Consider the following 19,826-nt stretch of genomic DNA (forward strand, 5'->3'; position numbering starts at 1 on the left):
TTCCTTGGTGTCCACAGAAGAACAAATTTCAAAATTGAATATAAAGTGAAAATATGTGCTAGAGAACTAGACAGGGTGGGGAAGAAAGCAGTTTTACTGTGGAGTAAAAATTAGGCTAGCTGGTGACCTAAATGCTGAGTCACAGTATTTTTTGATGACAGCTGTGTGTATATGTATCTTCTCCCAACCATTTTTTGGGATTTTTTTTCCTTATTGTTTTTTGCAAAATTCTGAAAAATGGAGTTCCATGTCCAAAACAAGTGAAAGAGCTTATCCCTCAGATGCCAGCCAGGCTTTAGAATGACCAAAGCCAGCCATGTTGGAATATGTGTTACACTGGAGGAGACGTGCTTATCCTGATTAGACCCTTAGCCCAGCTGTTTTCTCATCAAAATCTTCCAGGTTCCTTTCTGCTTCAGAGAGCTCCTTCTGCCAACACATCCATACCCACTGTTTGCTAATCAAACCTCATGCACCTCTCTTCATTCACTGGTGTTTTGATTTTGGGGTGGTGGGACAGAGGGCCGCAGAGACCTGATTGTGCCCCCAGATAGGACACCCGTTCCCTTTCCACCCCTCCTGAGCAGCCTCTTACATCTGACACATTGGCCAGTTTATAACTTGGATAAACTCCCTGCCTAGTTCCACTCCCCAGTTTTTTCTTCTCTAAGAGCAAACTGCTGGACCCAGACTTGATTTCTTCCTACATATTAGTATCCAGATATCCACTGAACCCTTCTCAGATTATAATTTATCAGGTTGCCTGTAGTGTGCTGTGTTGTGGCTCCAGGAGAGGGATGTCTAGTTTCTTGATTCTCTGAAGCAGTGTGTCTGGTACTCAAGTTGGCAAAGCAGTTGGTGAGATTTGGCCACCCACTTGTAGCCCTGTTACCCCCTGCAGATACAAGACATCGGACTATGTGTAGGTTGGGGGAGGTTAGAAGGGACTGGATTTAGTCTTATTCTACTCTAGAGCTTTGTATTCCATTTCTTTACCCTCTTTTCCCAATGTTCAGTTGTTAGTGTGGTGACAGAAATTCATAGGGAGAAAAGAAACCCTTCTCTTTTCCAACACGCTTGATAAATCAGTTTGGATGTTCATCCTTCCTGCATTTTGGTGTTTAACAAAACACTGCTTTAAAATAACGCTATGGAATGCTGTTTCTCACCCAACACACACCTGCAGCGGGCCTGGTCTGCCTACTGTATTTCATCTTCTACTTTTTCTTCCAGCATCGTCCAGCCAAGCAGAGAAGGAGCTGACAGATTCTCCTGCAACCTCTAAACGCATCTCCTTCCCGGGTAGCTCAGACTGTCCTCTCTCTTCGAAGCGACCAAAAACATCCGAGGAGAGCAAACCAGAGCAGGTGAGGCTGAAGAGGCCCTGCTGGGGGTGGAGGGCAATTTGACACTGGTGGGGAATGAACACTAGGGTGGGAGGGCTTGAGGCGAGAATGGAAGACTCAGCTGGAGCGGTGGGTGTGTCCCCACAGATGTACCAGTGCCCCTACTGCAAGTACAGCAACGCCGACGTGAACCGGCTCCGGGTGCACGCCATGACGCAGCACTCAGTACAGCCCATGCTGCGCTGCCCCCTGTGCCAGGACATGCTCAACAACAAGATTCACCTCCAGCTGCACCTCACCCACCTCCACAGCGTGGCACCCGACTGCGTGGAGAAACTCATTATGACGGTAAGGCACCAGGAACAGGACTTTTCTTCCTCCAGGGGCCAAAAGGAGATACAGTAACATGAACGAGATCTTTGTGGTTGGCAGGGAAAGCCATGCAAAGTTGGAATTGTTAGAAAATCATCTGAGCTCTGTGACCTTTGTTCAGATGTCCCTCCCTCAGACTTGGCATGACCATGGCCCAAACTGCTAAATATGTGCTTCTCACCCTCCTTTATCATTCTCTCGGGATTCGGAGGAATGGAGTGACTGTCCATTAATGTGTAGAAACCCTCATTCAGATTCTGCAACCTTTACTGAGCAGGTCGAGGTGGCTCTTAAATTCACTATGCCTCATTTCATCCTCATAACAACTTCTGTTGTAAGAGAGAGAAGCCGGGGAAGGAGAATTCAACATGTTCCCGTTAACAGATAAGGAAACTGAGACTCGAAGTTAATTGACTTGACACCATTTATAAGTGGCAGAATCAAGACTTAAACCTACATTTCTAACTCGAGGTGTAGCACAGTAATATGGGAGTTTCTCAAATGGATATATTAGTATCAAGAAAGAAAGTTGTCACTTGGTGATTCGTGAGTCATCTTTGCATGTAAGCACATTGTTACTACACCTGCAGGCTTTGAGGGAACGACTCTAAGTGGTCGCTATAAACATGGCCCAAAAGTTTGTAATATAAAGATTTAATTCTGATCATAATCACCTGTAGGCATTTCCTGTTCCATTTGGTTAGGTGAGACTGATGGACGATGTTGCAGGTGATGTTTAGTTTGAGGATCATGTAATTGATGATGCATCAAGAGAACTTTAACAGCTAATGGAAAACTCAGAGGTGACCTACTGTGAGCTTCTTCCAGACATCTTTCAAGTAGAAATTCACTTTCCATGGGCATTTTCAGAGAGGCTGGTGAACTTTGTGGAAAGATTCTCTGTCAGTGGGACAGATGTTCCACCTGTGGATGGTTCTGGGCTGCAGGCCTCTCCAGCATTCTCACCAGCCTCTTGGAACAAACAAGGTGTTTTTCCCAGGCCTCATCTCACTTCCTAGCAGATGGTCTGGAACCCTGGGAGCCTGAAGGATCAAAAAGGAGTGTGGGCATGGAAGCATTTCCAATACTTAACTACGGGTTTTCTTTTGCTCAGATTGGTATTTTTGCTATTTAATCCAAATCCAGCATAGGAACTGTGGGCCAATAGTAATCTGCATGACTGGTTTACATTGGACAGTAAATTTTATTTTTACGTGCATGGAGGACAGCATGGCATGTGAATTATATTTCAGATACCTGTTTTGTTTTTTTTTGTTTTTTTCTTTTTGGTCATATAGTTAGAGTAGCAATAGCATTTCTTCATTTACTAGCAGTGTCAATATCAACAGCAGGATATTACTTTTGAGTACCAATCCTCAAGATATTCCTGGAAGTTACCCACTAACCACCATCTTTTGAAGCAGTGATTTTTCAACCATTTTAGAGACTGATGAAAGCAATACAACAGCATACTAGGCCATTTGTGCATGCTAAAACTTAATAGCCACTGTTGTAGATCCTCCATCAAGTACTCTGCAAATACAGAATTGTGTGCACAACGCCAGGGAGCTTAAGGCTACATTCAGGGAGCTGCTTAACGATCCCTTTTCTTCAACCCCTGACGGTATAATCATGTGGGAGAAACTGCTCTCAAAAGAAGTAGTGCTTGGCACCTGATTTAGAAACCCCTGTGTGCCTCATCTTGCCACAGCAGACAATGAAGATGTTTTCTAGACATTTCTGAAAAGTGTGCAGATTGTTGGAAATGTATTGGTTTTAGGAAATGGATTTGCTAGCAATGAAAAGAGTTAACGGATTCAAAAATAAGTTGTGAGAAATGCAGGAAAGATCATCATTTAAGTGTGTTACTTTTTCCTTAGAAGTGCATGCAAGGCTGCTTTGGCACTCTCTGGGCATGGGAAGATGGAGTTGTGGCATGGCCTGCCAGTATGAAATTGGTTCCTAGTCATGAGATGGTTTGCAGTGAGCCAAATGATGCATTTCCACCTGGATCCTTGGGTTCAGCAGGAAATGATGAGCAACTAGGGCTAGAGGGCAATTTGTAGCCACACCCCAGGGTGCGTCTGGAATCCTGTTTGAGGACTGGGATACTGGTCTTGGTCAGATGCCAGCATCCTTCCTCTCAGAAGTTTGGTGTTAAAATGGAATTTGTAGTTGTTTTACAACTAAGTGATTATAATGAACCTGTGGTTAAAATCATGCCTCTAGAGGGTATTTTGCTGTAATTTTATTAGAAAATCAGCCCTGGGAAAGTATTGGTTAGGCTCTCTGACAATTTATCTGTTTGTTCCCAGCCAACTGGAACAGGAAACTCTGCAAAGAGAAATGCCCCTCAAATCTGTGCTCCATTTTCTAGACCATATCACTAAAGAGCGGCCAGTCTCTGGTCTTTCATCCAACAAGAGGACAAAGTTGTGTCTGCTTTATTCCTAAATGGCAGCAAGAAGAGAGAGTCTTCTTTCTTTCTCAAGGGGTGGCTGAGTTAGGTGCCTTTGGCTGCAGAATAGGAGAAGCTGGCAGAATCTGCCAGGTAGTTGATTCCTGGCAGATATGGGGTGTGTCTAAAGCTATAAATTTGGGTAAATATTTTTTTTTTTGCAGTCTGGATCCAAAGTCTTGGGATCTAGCTTGAATTGGGTTTCAGTCCCTCTAAAAGTAAATTCCACCCTGATAAATGGAAAGAGATTACTTTCTACACAATGTCTTCCTGTTCAGTTGTAAATGGAGAGCGTTTTGAGTAGGCTTCATTTAATAATACCTTATCAGACAGCTTTCAGGAACCTGCAGTGTCTAATATGTCTGTTGCTATGGTAACAGCTGCTTGCTTATGCTCTGCATCTCATATCTATGTCTTCCATGGGCCCCCTTCTTTTTACTCATGAGGGGGCTTGAAAAATATTCTTCACCAGGAACAATTGCAGCGCTGGCCCTCCACTATGGAAACTGCACCCACGGCACATCATTCTGCTTGGCCTATTGGAAACAGCTCCAGATGGTGTCTTTGTACACGTCATATGAAAGAAGGAAATCTATAAAGCTTAAAGGAGATGAGACAAGTGCCCCTCCAATCCTGGCAGTCCGCCCCCCACCCCCATGTCAGTTTCACACAACCAAGTCTCACCTATTTTCAGAGAAGCTGGGGATTTCAAATTGATGGAGCTGTAGGAGCTACTGCTTCATGCCCTTATTTTCTGTATCTTTGGGGGAAGGAGGTGGAGGACATGGAGCACATGTTTCTGGCCCCTAGATGAGAATGGAAAAGACCACCTACCATGCATTTCAATACTCTTAAATTATTCTAATTGATCACTGTCTTTCTAAGTGACAGGACATACCACTGGGATCCTGGATCATTAATATGGGGAAATTTTCTTTGTTCTTTAATCACTTAACAAAATAGGACCTCACAGTTGAGATGAGGATGGGCTCCTGAGCCTGGGAGCACCCTCTCCTCCCTTTTGTAGTACTCAGCTGCTCTGTTTTGTACACGCACAGATTTCCCTTCTGTGCCCCTGGCCGTGCCCTGCCCTGCCCTGCCTGCCATTTTCTTGTATCTCTCTTTTGGGAGCAGTAGTTTGTCACCTGTGATCTTCAGGCAGTGTCTGTGACTGTCCGTGCTCTGTGTGTGCCTGTGCCTCTGTGAGTCTATGGAACAGGCTGGCCGTCTGGCCACTGCTCTGCCCCCACCCCACAGGGCCTCTCTGGTGGCCACTGGCCCTGGGGCTTTCACACCCACCTGGGTGTCAGCTCTTTCACTCTGTCTCCATCTCAGAGGAAAGTAATGAAAATAATCGGGCTTCATTAATTCCAAGCCCTGTGAGATGATAGCCATTTGGAGCCTGTTTGCCAATTAGATGGTCTAAATTAGAAGTGACCTTGGTATACTGCCACTGCTTGCCTCTCAGAGTCTAATGAAGCTTTTCTCTCCCTCCATTCTCCTCCTCGGCTCTCCTCTGTGTGCACACACTGTGGTAACTGTTCATGTGTTTCCTGCCTCTTCCTCTTCCCCTGCCCCTTTTTTCAATCTTTCTCTTTCTTACCTTTAAAAATCTGGTTCTGGTCTGCATTTGTTTCTGACCCACATGAACGTTAACATGGCCTGCAGTTTTATTTTGTTTGTTTGCTTTCGCTGTGAATTTTATGTATTAAAAACAAGAAGCACAGAAACAAGCACACAGAAGCCATTTGAGAAAGGAAATGGGGAGGGGGGCAGGGAGCTGGGAGGGACTCACCAATGGGTACAAAGTCAGTCTGATTTGAAGAACTCATTCTGATGTTTGATTGCACAAAGGCTGACTGGCCGTGTATTTCAAAATGGAAGAGAGGATTTCTAATGTTTTGTCACACAGAAGTGATAAATGTTTGAGGTGATAAATATGCTAATTACCCTTATTTGATCATTAAACTAAGTATACTTCATATTGCACCCCATAAATTTGTACAATTATGTGTCAATTGAAAAAAATTTTAAAGTAGATTAAAAAAAGAGAGAGAGGTGAAAGAAAGAAAGAAACTGGGTCTTCCAGACGCTGTAGTCCAGAGCCGGTCTGCACCATTAGAAGGCAGTGAGGAGGGGACCCTCTGAAGCTCTGCTGCCAGAGGCGCCCTGGTTTGCTGGCTGAGGTGTGCAGAAACCAGCTGGTGGGCCTGGCGGCCGTCCCAGCGCAGGGAGGAAGGGAGCACCTGTGCTTCCTGGAGCAGCAGCTTTCCGCACACCACTGGCCACTAGCTTTAATGCTCCACCCTGAAAGCAGTTGAGTTTTAACTTTGTGCTTAAATTTGGGGCTAGAACCAGCACCTCATTCACAGGGGTATGGAGACTGGCAGGGTCTGTGCCTGTGGCTCCCTCTCTTTTCCCCCTCTGCCTGAGATGCTCCATTCTGTTGATTTTCACTGAAAATCCTTGGGAATGTAGACCTTGGCAAATCTACCCTTCCCTTGGAAGAGGGAGCCTTTCCCAGAGAAGCCCCACTTCTGAGCAGGGCCCAAGGTGGAGGAGAGGAGAGGAGAGTCATGGAGAAACGAGGTTCGACACTTTCTCTAAGAAAGCCAGCTTTCCAGCACGCAGGGAGCACGTTGGTTGCACTGGTTCATCCTAGGCCAGCCTGTCTGAGGGTGGCCTTATGGGGTGAATTTGCAGGAATAATCTGGTAAGAACCAGAGACATGGCTGCACGGCACTTTGAGCTTGAGCATTCCACATCTGTGATCTGGGGTCGGAAGCAGGTAGGTATCCTTCTAACACCTGCCTCTCTCAAGAAGGAGTAAATATCAGCAACCCTGTAACAAATGTCAAAGTGGGGACCAGAACCAAATATAAGATTCTAGGCTCTATAAGGTGTGTCCTTGGGGCTTTCAGGTTCACTCATAGGATCTTGAAAGGTATTAAATTATAATCCAGAACAATGATGAACCAAATGAGGAGGAGACTGAAAGTCAGTACTTATGAACACCTGTCACCTCTTCCAGTTGATCAAGGGCAATTCCCTTGAGTCAACATATTTCCCTCTGGGGACCTCTGACTCCCTGAAATTATTTGCAGTATCATGTGTGAAAGTATTTTTCTAGGAGTCTACTACTTTCATCAAATTCCCCAAGGGATTCATGATCTCAAAACTTTATTCTGGATGCTGAGCTTCTTAGGGCAGGGGCCTGGTCTCCCTCCCCCAGGAGAACAGCCCAGGAGCGCTGTCCAGTGCTTTGTGGAGGAACCGAGTCCCTCCAGGCCCTTGCTTCTCAACAGCTGAGCTGTTTGGGGATTGCTTAGGCTTGAAGATCTTTAGCATCAGTTGGGAACTTCTCTGTTTCTGTGATTATATACGAGAAGTGCTTCCAGCTTCAGCTGGAGGAGTTTCAGCACAGGAGCCGAGCCCCGAGTTTCTCCTGTTATACATGAGATCGTTAACTTGCTGGGAGATGTTAAAGCCACTGTTTGTTTCTAGGCTTGGAGCGCCCCAGCTCTGCTGGTGGTTTCTTCCTGTGTTCTCTTCACTCCTGCATATTCTGGGAGGAACATAGCTGACCTGGTTCAGAAGGGGTAGGAGGAGGAAAACATGTGCTGTCTAGAAGATCACCCCTGGCAGGGCCAAGGCCAATCTTGAGAGACCCAAATGCCAAGGAAGCAATGGCTGCACATCATTATAGAAAACTGGGCTTTTTGTACGCATTAAAAGCCTCTTCTGATCAGTTGAGTTTTCTTAGCCAGAAGAACTTTTATTGTTAAGTCTGTTTTGATATTCTCAGGCCCATTAGAAAAGAGAGTAGAGAATGGGAAATATAATTGAAGGTGTTCAGTGTTTACAGGTGTACAGATCATTAGGATCGGTTCACACAGACGGGACAGTCAGTGTTGAGTGAAGGAGTTTGAGCTGATTGTGTATTGACCAAAGCTCAGAAATTTTTGTTTGGCTTTTGAGTTTACAGCTGGGGATGTGGATGAGGCAGGAGGGTGGACAAACAGAGAGGAATCAGGGGAAGAGAGCGACAGCCAGCTCATGTACATGATGTCTATACAGGGAAGTTGGTGGAGGGATCCAGTTATTTGAAGACCATTGAAGCTTGGGCACACTTAAAATGTTTTGTCCTCTCATAAATTCTATATGTTCAGTGTTCCTGGTGACAGAGAACTGTACTCAGCACAGTTGCGTGACTGACTTTCCCACTGTCAGCTGTCCATCAGGGACTGGGGCTGGGACAGTCTGAACCTTCCATGCACTCTGGTAGTCAAATACTACTGGAAAACAAAGACAATGTCAAGGCAGGTGACGCAGGGACACTGCTGTCTTGGGTCCCTCTCCCTTCCCTCACTTAGCAGGACTGCTCTGTGAGCTCCGTTGGCAGGATAGTTGATAGCTCTTTAGGAAAAAGCACAGGAGTTAGAGTGAAAAGCTTTGGAAGCTGGCCGGGAGGGAACAGCACGGGCCTGGGAATCTTGGTGTCTGCGAACTAGTGCGGGGTCTCCCAAAGCCAGTGTAGCGAGGCAGCTCCTGCTCTCAACTTTTCTTCAGATGCATGTGCAGACATACCCTACCATTTCTAGGTCCTTAAAGATTTCCGTTCGTGAAACTTCCTGTTTGCCTCCTGGAGCCTCCTTGCCTGTTAAAATTTCGTACACCATGCTTTTTTTTTTTTTTCCTTTGCCTCAGGGAGTGGCTACATATACCATAGATGAGAAGAGGCAGGTGGATAAAAGTAGTTACTTAAACACATATGGGGCAAGACTTCCAGGTTTGGAGGCCCAGATTAAGATGCAGAGGAGCATGTGAGGTTGATGATTATATTTCGGGGAGAGTTAATTGATGGAAGGTGAAGGCAGACAAAGAACCGCTGCTTACTGCCTTCTTGAATCCCAATCAGGAATTATGATTAAAGTCGCAGCGAGACAACAGAGGGCTGATGAATTGGTGTCTTTTTTTTTTTTCTTTTTTGCCGTCATTCACACTTGATTGACTTCAACCTTTCAAGTGCAAAAGTCTCTCTTTTCCATTATTATTCATAGCCATCTGAGTTTTTCTAATTAAAGTGTATGAAAACAATTACTGATCCGCCGTACTGAGTCTGTTAGAGGGGATGTCTGCCTTACTGTAATGCGTATAAAAAGCCCACAGTTTTCTATAATGATGTGCAGCTGAGGTGTTAGATAATTTTATTCTTTTTTACTCTGTAGGGTTTTTTTTTTATTTCTCATGATTCATTTTTCATAATTCCTAAAGATCCCAGGAAAGGACTGATCCTGCAGCCACAACCGGGAAAGGAGGTTGGGGGGAATCTTTTTTCCTTTCTTTTTCTCCCCCTCTCGCCCCCAACCTCGTGCTCCCCCTTGGCTGAAGACTATAAATTAATCGGTGACCTTTCACTTCTTGGATTCCCGCTGGACTCCCCAGCCACACTGGTCAGAAATGCTTTCTATTAAAAAGAAAATAGATGGAATGAGTTTGGCAATCTCTACCCCATTTTAACGATTCAGCAGCAGCTCGCCCTAACCAGCTGCCGGCAGCTCTGTGCGAGGGTGCAGATGTCTGGGAGCAGGAGTGCCGTGTCACTCACATTCACCTGCCACGCACCTGCTCTTTGCAAACACAGGCTTCTCAGAACCCTCCTCTCTAGTGCCTGTTGCTTAATTTTTGCACATATGGGTGTCTCAGTGGCTGAAAAAATTCTCATACCCCTAAAAGTGATGGGGCATCAATTTTTTGGTGTTGATGCCGCTTGTCTGGGTTTCAGCTGGTTGTTGAGCCTGTTGCCAGTGATACTAGTGAACATGTCAGCAGCTATTTTGAGCAAGGGCAGGAACTTCAAGCCACTAAAGACTATTTTTAAAATATTATTTATTTAATTTTGAACAAAAATTTGGAAGGTCCGGTCTTTGCAATAGGAAGTGAAGATGTTACTGCAGTAAAAGTCGTGTTTGCTTGGGAAAGCAATGACTCCGACTGGGGCTGGGCTGCATGTAGAAAGGTTAGCGGTGACTGCAGTTTCTGTCCCTGTAACCTCTAGGTCAGTCTGTTTTTCAGGGTTTCATGAAATGGGAGGTGATTTCTAATTCATTTGAAACTACTTTTGCCATCTAAGCGTCCCACCTCAGAGTAGACAAAGGGATATTGCTGGGTTTTGGTTTTTGGTTTTGGGGTTATTTTCCTTCGTTACTGGGAATTGAACCTGGAAGCATCCTAAGCTACAGTATCCCTGGATTTTTTTTTTTTTTTTTTTTTTTTTTTGAGACAGGGTCTTCCAAGTTACTGAACCTGGCCTTGAGCTTGAGGTTCTCCTGCCTCATTTTCCTGGGTCACTGGGATGATATTGTTCTTTTTTTAAACAAAAACTTTTTTCTCCTTATATTAGAAATTGAGAGATGCTTATCTCCTTAACACAGGGCAAATGATAACTTGTTGGCATAAGCTGCTGGCCTCCTCTCTAGGAGGGAGGCCTGGAGAAATATCCAAGGATCTGACCTAAAATTGGAGCTGCTTGGATCCAGGCTAATTATGGAATTGCTGTATTAGGGAATAATGGCCATGGTCGAGGTGGGGCCACCTTGCTGTACAGGCTGCCCTTGATGGCTGGGATGCTGGGCAGATGTTCCCTCTGATGTCATAGACCTCGGGCAAAGACTCCAGAAGAAATTCTGGCTTAAGTGAGTCATGAAAAAGGCTTGTTTGCACTTGATATCAGCTTGTAAAGGGTTACAAAGTGTTGTTTCCTGGAAAATCTGCCAGTGTGTCTGCATGTCCTCAGCCTTGCCTTTGTTCTCCTCTCCCCCTTAGCCTTTCCTTCACTCTTCCTCCCCTCCTCTTCTTGCCTGAATACATTTTGAAAACACTACTACAGTGCTCCCTGCTTCAAGATTACAGTGTACTTTACTCGGTATGATTTAATTAGGGCCCTTATTATGTTTTCAGCAGCTTAAGGTGGGTCTTTCAACTTATCTACCTAATTGGTTGCACGAGAAGTTTCACAGCCCATGACAAAACATTGTCAGTGATCAAAGTCAAAATTCTGCATAAAGGAAAAATATTAATAATAAGATTATTCTTCAGGTGTGCACTGCTAATTATGTCCAGAATGTAACCGTAGAAACACTTTTGACTGATGTGAGCTTTATCTAATAAACATGAATCTTCAGTGAGCTATGAAAAGTGACACCTCCAGCTTTACACTGGTGAAGGCTAATTTTGCTTATTAAATAATTTTTTCAACCTTTCCTATTTTGTGTCTCTTTTCTCTCTATTTGACTCTCCTTGTGTCTCTGCCTCTCACTCCTCAGGTGACTACCCCTGAGATGGTGATGCCCAGCAGCATGTTCCTGCCAGCAGCTGTTCCAGATCGAGATGGGAATTCCAACGTGGAAGAGGCAGGAAAGCAGCCTGGTTAGTATCATTAATCTTAACTTCTGTGAACTGAAACAGGGTGAAATCTGTGGCCATAATTTTCACAGGGCAAGGGTGCAGGAATTCTTTGCAGGATTCCTAAGCTGAATGTGACTGATTGGGAGATGAAGGTCACTATCATCAACTACTTTATACTTTGGTTCCTGGCACGTATTTGTATATTATTCATATGGTTTAAAAGTGAGAGAAATCTGCTTGAGAACCAGCGGGAGTTAATAAATAGACGCAGCCAGTAGGCCTCTGTAGACCCACCATCTTAAGCCATTAAACACTGGATCTCTGAGGACTTAGTTATTAGGGGCTTGTGAATCAGGTATTGAGTTGGGGGTGTACTGGAAAGATCATTGTCGTAGACCAGTCGCCGGTGCCACCCTGTGGTTCCTACCTAGATGCATCATTAGACCTCTGTGACACAGTCCTACATCTTTGACCTCTTCTAGCCATCTAAGGTTTAAGTTAAAAAGAGTTCAGCCACGCTGTGCCTGGGCTTCTCCCTTGTGGTTTTTCTTATTAGACAGTGGACAGATGATCTGAAAGGGGTTGGGGTAATTATGAGTACGATGGTCTCATTGTAGAAGAAGATTTAATGTATTTTAATAATTTGCCACATCAGTGTTCATTGCTTATTGAATAGAGATGATAGTCAAAAAGTCACAACAAGTAATTAAAGGCCTAAAAGTAAAATCCAAAATTCTTTATAATGGACAACAGTTATTATAAATTCCCCACAACTTAGAACAGCATTAATTCATATATGCTATGCTAAATTCTTATATCATAAAAGGTTAACATAAATAGGCACCCCAAGATCAGTAACCTTCAGACTCATTCTTGAGAAACTGGATTCTGAGTCAAGCAGTTAAATATTATTTAGAAGACTGTTAGTTCTGTGACAAGACATAGGCTCATTATGAATGGAAACTTTTGTATCCTTCTATTCATCTCTGTTCCTGTGTGCCCTGTTTTTAATATGCACTCCATCAGCCCTGTGCAGATTCTATTGATCAGGTTGGGCACTTCATGAAGCCTGCCTAAGTAGACTGCTCTGGGTGCCATCCTGGAAACAAGACCTTCTTTATCTTTGGGCTTGATGTTTTTTTGCAGAAACTTCAGAGGATCTGGGAAAGAACATCTTGCCAACTGCAAGCACAGAGCACAGCGGAGATTTGAAACCTTCTTCTGCTGACCCAGGATCTGTGAGAGAAGACTCGGGCTTCCTCTGCTGGAAGAAGGGGTGTAACCAGGTTTTCAAGACTTCAGCTGCCCTCCAGACACATTTCAACGAGGTACATGCCAAGAGGCCCCAGCTGCCTGTGTCAGATCGCCACGTGTACAAGTACCGCTGCAACCAGTGCAGCCTGGCTTTCAAGACCATTGAAAAGTTGCAGCTGCATTCTCAGTACCATGTGATCCGAGCCGCCACCATGTGCTGTCTCTGTCAGCGCAGTTTTCGAACATTCCAGGCTCTGAAAAAACACCTTGAGACAAGCCACCTGGAGTTGAGTGAGGCCGACATTCAACAACTTTATGGTGGCCTTCTGGCCAATGGGGACCTTCTGGCAATGGGAGACCCCACCCTGTCTGAAGACCACACCATAATTGTTGAAGAAGACAAGGAAGAAGAAAGTGACTTGGAAGATAAACAGAGCCCCACGGGCAGTGACTCTGGGTCGGTACAAGAAGATTCAGGCTCAGAGCCAAAGAGAGCTCTACCTTTCAGAAAAGGCCCCAACTTTACTATGGAAAAGTTTCTAGACCCTTCTCGCCCTTACAAGTGCACCGTCTGTAAGGAATCTTTCACTCAAAAGAACATACTGCTGGTGCATTACAATTCTGTCTCCCACCTGCACAAGTTAAAGAGAGCCCTTCAAGAATCAGCAACTGGTCAACCAGAACCCACCAGCAGCCCAGACAACAAACCTTTTAAGTGTAACACTTGTAATGTGGCCTATAGCCAGAGTTCCACTCTGGAGATCCACATGAGGTCTGTGCTGCATCAAACCAAAGCCCGAGCAGCCAAGCTGGAGGCTGCAAGTGGTAGCAGCAATGGGACTGGGAACAGTGGCAGTGTCCCACTGAGTTCCTCCATACCAAGTCCCGTGAGCACCAGTGGCAGTAGTAACACCTTTACCACCACCAATCCAAGTAGTGCCAGCATCACTCCGAGCTCCGGCTTACTGAGCCAAGTGCCCGCTGAGAGTGTTGGGATGCTGCCCCTAGGGAATCCCATCGGTGCCAACATTGCTTCCCCTTCAGAGCCCAAGGAGGCCAATCGGAAGAAGCTGGCAGACATGATCGCATCCAGGCAGCAGCAACAACAGCAGCAGCAGCAACAGCAGCAGCAGCAGCAACAGCAGCAGCAACAACAACAAGCTCAGACACTGGCCCAGGCCCAGGCTCAAGTTCAGGCTCACTTGCAGCAGGAACTGCAGCAGCAGGCTGCCCTGATCCAGTCCCAGCTGTTTAACCCCACCCTCCTGCCTCATTTCCCCATGACCACTGAGACCCTGCTCCAGCTGCAGCAGCAGCAGCACCTCCTCTTCCCTTTCTACATCCCCAGCGCTGAGTTCCAGCTCAACCCCGAGGTGAGCTTGCCAGTGACGAGCGGGGCACTGACGCTGACAGGGACCGGGCCAGGCCTGCTGGAAGATCTGAAGGCTCAGGTTCAGATCCCACAGCAGAGCCACCAGCAGATCCTGCAGCAGCAGCAGCAGCAACAGCAAAATCAACTTCTGTCCCAGAGTCACTCTGCCCTCCTTCAGCCAAGCCAGCTCCCCGAAAAGAAAAACAAATTGGTCATCAAAGACAAGGAAAAAGAGAGCCAGAGAGAGAGGGAGGGTGCTGAAGGGGGAGAAGGCATCGCAGGACCGAAGGAGCTGCTGCCAGATGCCTTGAAGGCCAAAGAGAAGAAAGAGCTGGCACCAGGGGGCGGTTCTGAGCCTTCTATGCTTCCTCCACGCATCGCCTCCGATGCCAGAGGGAACGCCACCAAGGCCTTGCTGGAGAACTTCGGCTTTGAGCTGGTCATTCAGTACAACGAGAACAAGCAGAAGGTGCAGAAGAAGACCGGGAAGACGGAGCAGGGAGAGAACCTGGAGAAGCTTGAGTGCGACTCCTGCGGCAAGCTGTTTTCCAACATCTTGATTTTAAAGAGTCATCAAGAGCATGTTCATCAGAATTACTTCCCCTTTAAGCAGCTGGAGAGGTTTGCCAAACAGTACAGAGAGCACTATGATAAACTGTACCCTCTGAGGCCCCAGACCCCAGAGCCCCCGCCCCCGCCCCCTCCGCCCCCTCCGCCCCCTCTTCCTGCAGCACCCCCACAGCCAGCCTCCACGCCTGCCATCCCGGCGTCAGCCCCACCCATCACCTCGCCCACCATCGCCCCGGCCCAGCCCTCGGTGCCGCTCACCCAGCTCTCCATGCCGATGGAGTTGCCCATCTTCTCGCCGCTGATGATGCAGACCATGCCACTGCAGACCCTGCCAGCTCAGCTGCCCCCTCAACTTGGCCCTGTGGAACCTCTGCCCGCAGACCTGGCCCAGTTGTACCAGCACCAGCTCAATCCAACCCTGCTCCAGCAACAGAACAAGAGGCCTCGCACCAGGATCACCGATGACCAGCTCCGAGTGCTGCGGCAGTATTTTGACATCAACAACTCCCCCAGTGAGGAGCAGATCAAAGAGATGGCAGACAAGTCTGGGTTGCCCCAGAAAGTGATCAAGCACTGGTTCAGGAACACCCTCTTCAAAGAGCGGCAGCGCAACAAGGACTCCCCTTACAACTTCAGCAATCCTCCCATCACCAGCCTGGAGGAGCTCAAGATCGACTCCAGGCCTCCTTCCCCAGAACCTCAGAAGCAGGAGTACTGGGGTAGCAAGAGGTCTTCCAGAACAAGGTTTACTGACTACCAGCTGAGAGTCCTCCAGGACTTCTTTGATGCCAATGCTTACCCAAAGGATGATGAATTTGAGCAACTCTCTAATTTACTGAACCTTCCAACCCGAGTCATTGTGGTGTGGTTTCAGAATGCCCGACAGAAGGCCAGGAAAAATTATGAGAATCAGGGAGAGGGCAAAGACGGAGAGCGGCGAGAGCTTACAAATGATAGATACATCCGAACAAGCAACCTGAACTACCAGTGCAAGAAATGTAGCCTGGTGTTCCAGCGCATCTTTGATCTCATCAAGCACCAGAAGAAGCTGTGTTACAAGGACGAGGACGAGGAGGGGCAGGATGATAGCCAAAACGAGGACTCCATGGATGCCATGGAAATCCTCACCCCCACCAGCTCCTCCTGCAGCACCCCGATGCCCTCGCAGGCTTACAGTGCCCCCGCACCATCGGCCAATACGGCTCCCTCTGCTTTCCTGCAGCTTACAGCGGAGGCCGACGACCTGGCCACCTTCAGTTCAAAAGCAGAGGCGAGTGATGAGAAACCAAAGCAGGCTGACCCTCCCAGTGCACAGCCGAACCAAACCCAAGAAAAGCAAGGACAACCAAAGGCAGAGCTGCAGCAGCAAGACCAGCCGGAGCAGAAGACCAGTGCACCCCAGCCAAAGCTCCCACAGCTGGCTGCCCCGCCCTCCCTGCCACAGCCTCCTCCACAGGCGCCCCCTCCTCAGTGTCCCCTGCCCCAGTCGAGCCCCAGTCCTTCTCAGCTCTCCCACCTGCCCCTCAAGCCCCTCCACACGTCAACTCCTCAACAGCTGGCAAACCTACCTCCTCAGCTAATCCCCTACCAGTGCGACCAGTGCAAGCTGGCCTTCCCATCATTTGAGCACTGGCAGGAGCATCAGCAGCTTCACTTCCTGAGTGCGCAGAACCAGTTCATCCACCCTCAGTTTTTGGACAGGTCACTGGACATGCCTTTCATGCTGTTTGATCCCAGCAACCCACTCCTGGCCAGCCAGCTGCTCTCGGGGGCCATTCCTCAGATCCCCGCCAGCTCGGCCACCTCTCCTTCCACGCCCACCTCCACCATGAACACTCTCAAGAGGAAGCTGGAGGAAAAGGCCAGCGGGAGCCCCGGAGAGAATGACAGTGGGACGGGAGGGGAGGAGCCGCAGAGGGACAAGCGTTTGAGGACGACCATTACGCCGGAACAGCTGGAAATTCTTTACCAAAAGTATCTGCTGGACTCCAATCCAACTCGAAAGATGTTGGATCACATCGCACACGAGGTGGGCTTGAAGAAACGCGTGGTGCAGGTCTGGTTTCAGAACACCCGAGCTCGGGAAAGGAAAGGACAGTTCCGGGCTGTGGGCCCAGCCCAGGCCCACAGACGATGCCCTTTTTGCAGAGCGCTCTTCAAAGCCAAGACTGCCCTCGAGGCTCATATCCGGTCCCGCCACTGGCATGAAGCCAAGAGAGCTGGCTACAACCTAACTCTGTCTGCGATGCTCTTAGACTGTGACGGGGGACTCCAGATGAAAGGAGATATTTTTGATGGAACTAGCTTTTCGCACCTACCCCCAAGCAGTAGTGATGGCCAGGGTGTCCCCCTCTCACCTGTGAGTAAAACCATGGAGCTGTCTCCCAGAACACTTCTCAGCCCTTCCTCCATCAAGGTGGAGGGGATCGAAGACTTTGAAAGCCCCTCCATGTCCTCAGTTAATCTAAACTTTGACCAAACTAAGCTGGACAACGATGACTGTTCCTCTGTCAACACGGCAATCACCGACACCACAACAGGAGACGAGGGCAATGCGGATAATGACAGTGCGACGGGAATAGCAACTGAAACCAAATCATCTTCTGCACCCAGTGAGGGGCTGACCAAAGCAGCCATGATGGCAATGTCTGAGTATGAAGATCGGTTGTCATCTGGTCTGGTCAGCCCAGCCCCGAGCTTTTATAGCAAAGAATATGACAACGAAGGTACAGTGGACTACAGTGAAACCTCAAGCCTTGCGGACCCCTGCTCCCCGAGTCCTGGTGTGAGTGGTTCCGCAGGCAAATCTGGTGACAGCGGGGATCGGCCTGGGCAGAAACGTTTTCGCACTCAGATGACCAATTTGCAGCTGAAGGTCCTCAAGTCATGCTTTAATGACTATAGGACACCCACTATGCTAGAGTGTGAGGTCCTGGGCAATGACATTGGACTGCCAAAGAGAGTTGTTCAGGTCTGGTTCCAGAACGCCCGGGCAAAAGAAAAGAAGTCCAAGTTAAGCATGGCCAAGCATTTTGGTATAAACCAAACAAGTTACGAGGGACCCAAAACGGAGTGCACTTTGTGTGGCATCAAGTACAGCGCTCGGCTGTCTGTACGTGACCATATCTTTTCCCAACAGCACATCTCCAAAGTCAAAGACACCATTGGAAGCCAGTTGGACAAGGAGAAAGAATACTTTGACCCAGCCACTGTACGTCAGTTGATGGCTCAACAAGAGTTGGACCGGATTAAAAAGGCCAATGAGGTCCTTGGACTGGCAGCTCAGCAGCAGGGGATGTTTGACAATGCCCCTCTCCAGGCTCTTAACCTTCCTACAGCGTATCCAGCGCTCCAGGGCATTCCTCCCGTGTTGCTCCCCGGCCTCAACAGCCCCTCCTTGCCAGGCTTTACTCCATCCAACACAGGTGGGTTCTGTTCTAGGTGATTCTCTTCAGCATTAAAGCTCAGTTAGTGTTTTGTTGTGTGGTGACCATGCCAAATCCTCCTGAGTATGGGCAAACAGGAAGCTTCCCTTTCTGCTTCTTTGAAAGCAGCAAGAATATATTTCCCTCTATTGCGCCATCCCAGTGCCAGTGTGTACATGGGTTCTTGGCCTTTCTAATCAAGTCTAGGGATGGGAGCTCCTGGTTAGAACAGTCTCCTCGGAAACCACACTTATGCCCTGTGTTCGGCAGCACAACCAGCGTGTGTGCTATAGGAAAGAACTTGACATACTGATTCCTAGGGAATTTTCAAGAGGTTTCCATCATAGACCCTTCCATTTGGGTCTATGAAATGGCCAGTCTCATCTAGATAGTTGTTGCAAATATAAGACATTTAGTCCTAGCTGGTACCCTATGGAAACTGGTCCAGGACAATTTACTCTTTGCCCTCACCTGGGGTCCCTGCTATCTTTTTTTAGAGAACTCCTATGATAGATCTGCTATCAGGAAGACGCTCTTCTGTGGTGGCTCTTCATTACTGTTTGGGTTCTCTTCTAGCCAGAGCAACAGTAGCCGGGCTAGTTTCTAAGGAGATTGCCTTTCCACTTGAAAGTACTGACCAGGAATCTTGTACTTGGCCTTGGGGTTCTTAGTTTTGACATGGCCATGTCAGTCTTCCAGATAGAGGTACTAATTCACACTGTAGACATCCTCAGTCACCCCTTCATTCCTTTTCCCTTTCCTCCCTCCCACCCATTGGCAATCATAAATACTGGCTTCTGTATTCACAACGGGAAGTTTGCAGGTCTTCCTACATACCTCTTGTTTGTCCTCCTCTGTCCTCACCCATCTTCCCTGATCCAGCTGTCTTTCCCAAATTGGACCCTCCCCTCCAAGGTCCTGGGAGGATTTGGCCCCCCCACCCCACCCACAACAGCCTACACTGACCAGTACATGCTGAACCAAGGAGAGCTCCTCAGAGGGCTTCCTTGTCTTCAAAATGTGCCCATTCCCAGGGGTTAAAGCTGCTCTGCAGCCCTAGTTTCTGACCAAATAAACTCCAAGTTTTGCAGTTTTGGCCATTTTTACCAGGACAAAGAAAGTACTGAATTCCTGGTCCCAGTTTCTTATCCAAAGAGAACAAGAAAGGAAAGCATTGAGACACAGCAGTCATTGCATATGTGTATTGGCAAGTAACACCACAGAATGCTGCTAAGCCTGCCAGACAGAAGCCAGGAAACAAGCTATGGAAAGTTCCAGGCACTGAATTATCGTTGTAGCCCAGGGGCTTAGGAAGGCCCAGCGTATCATAAAAATGTGGGAAAAAAAAGTAGAACCAGAATGTCTGATGTATTCCCCTTGTTTTACAGATGAGAAAACTGAGGCCCAGAGAGGTCAAGACCATTCAGCAAGCTAGGGTAGGAGCCAGAGCTCCCACCCAGGCCTCCGGGCTCCCAGTGCTATGTGCTCCTTCCACAACACTCAATATGAGCCAGTCAGTCAACAGGTATACATTTAGTGCTACTTAGGTTCTGACCGCTTGAGTAGACTCAAGATAGAAAGCTGTGCTTTTAATCAGTCAGGGTAGCCAGATGTGCCCCAGT

General features: G+C 47.5%; 1 protein-coding gene across 5 annotated transcripts in view; it reads left to right on the forward strand.

Annotated features, from left to right (window-relative positions):
* The window catches only part of Zfhx3 (zinc finger homeobox 3), a 241,462-nt gene that overhangs the window by 213,178 nt on the left and 8,458 nt on the right, over positions 1-19,826 (forward strand). For all 5 annotated transcript variants that reach the window (XM_058575900.1, XM_058575897.1, XM_046434352.2 and 2 more), the window contains 4 exons: positions 1,234-1,367; positions 1,494-1,694; positions 11,502-11,604; positions 12,730-18,204. In XM_058575900.1, coding sequence (XP_058431883.1) covers positions 1,234-1,367; positions 1,494-1,694; positions 11,502-11,604; positions 12,730-18,204 — 5,913 coding nt within the window. The remainder of the gene's footprint in view (positions 1-1,233; positions 1,368-1,493; positions 1,695-11,501; positions 11,605-12,729; positions 18,205-19,826) is intronic.

The sequence above is a fragment of the Marmota monax genome, unplaced genomic scaffold (assembly GCF_021218885.2).
Source record: "Marmota monax isolate L192 unplaced genomic scaffold, Marmota_monax_Labrador192_F-V1.1 WCK01_AAM20220418_F8-fsc00024, whole genome shotgun sequence".
NCBI lineage: Eukaryota > Metazoa > Chordata > Mammalia > Rodentia > Sciuridae > Marmota > Marmota monax.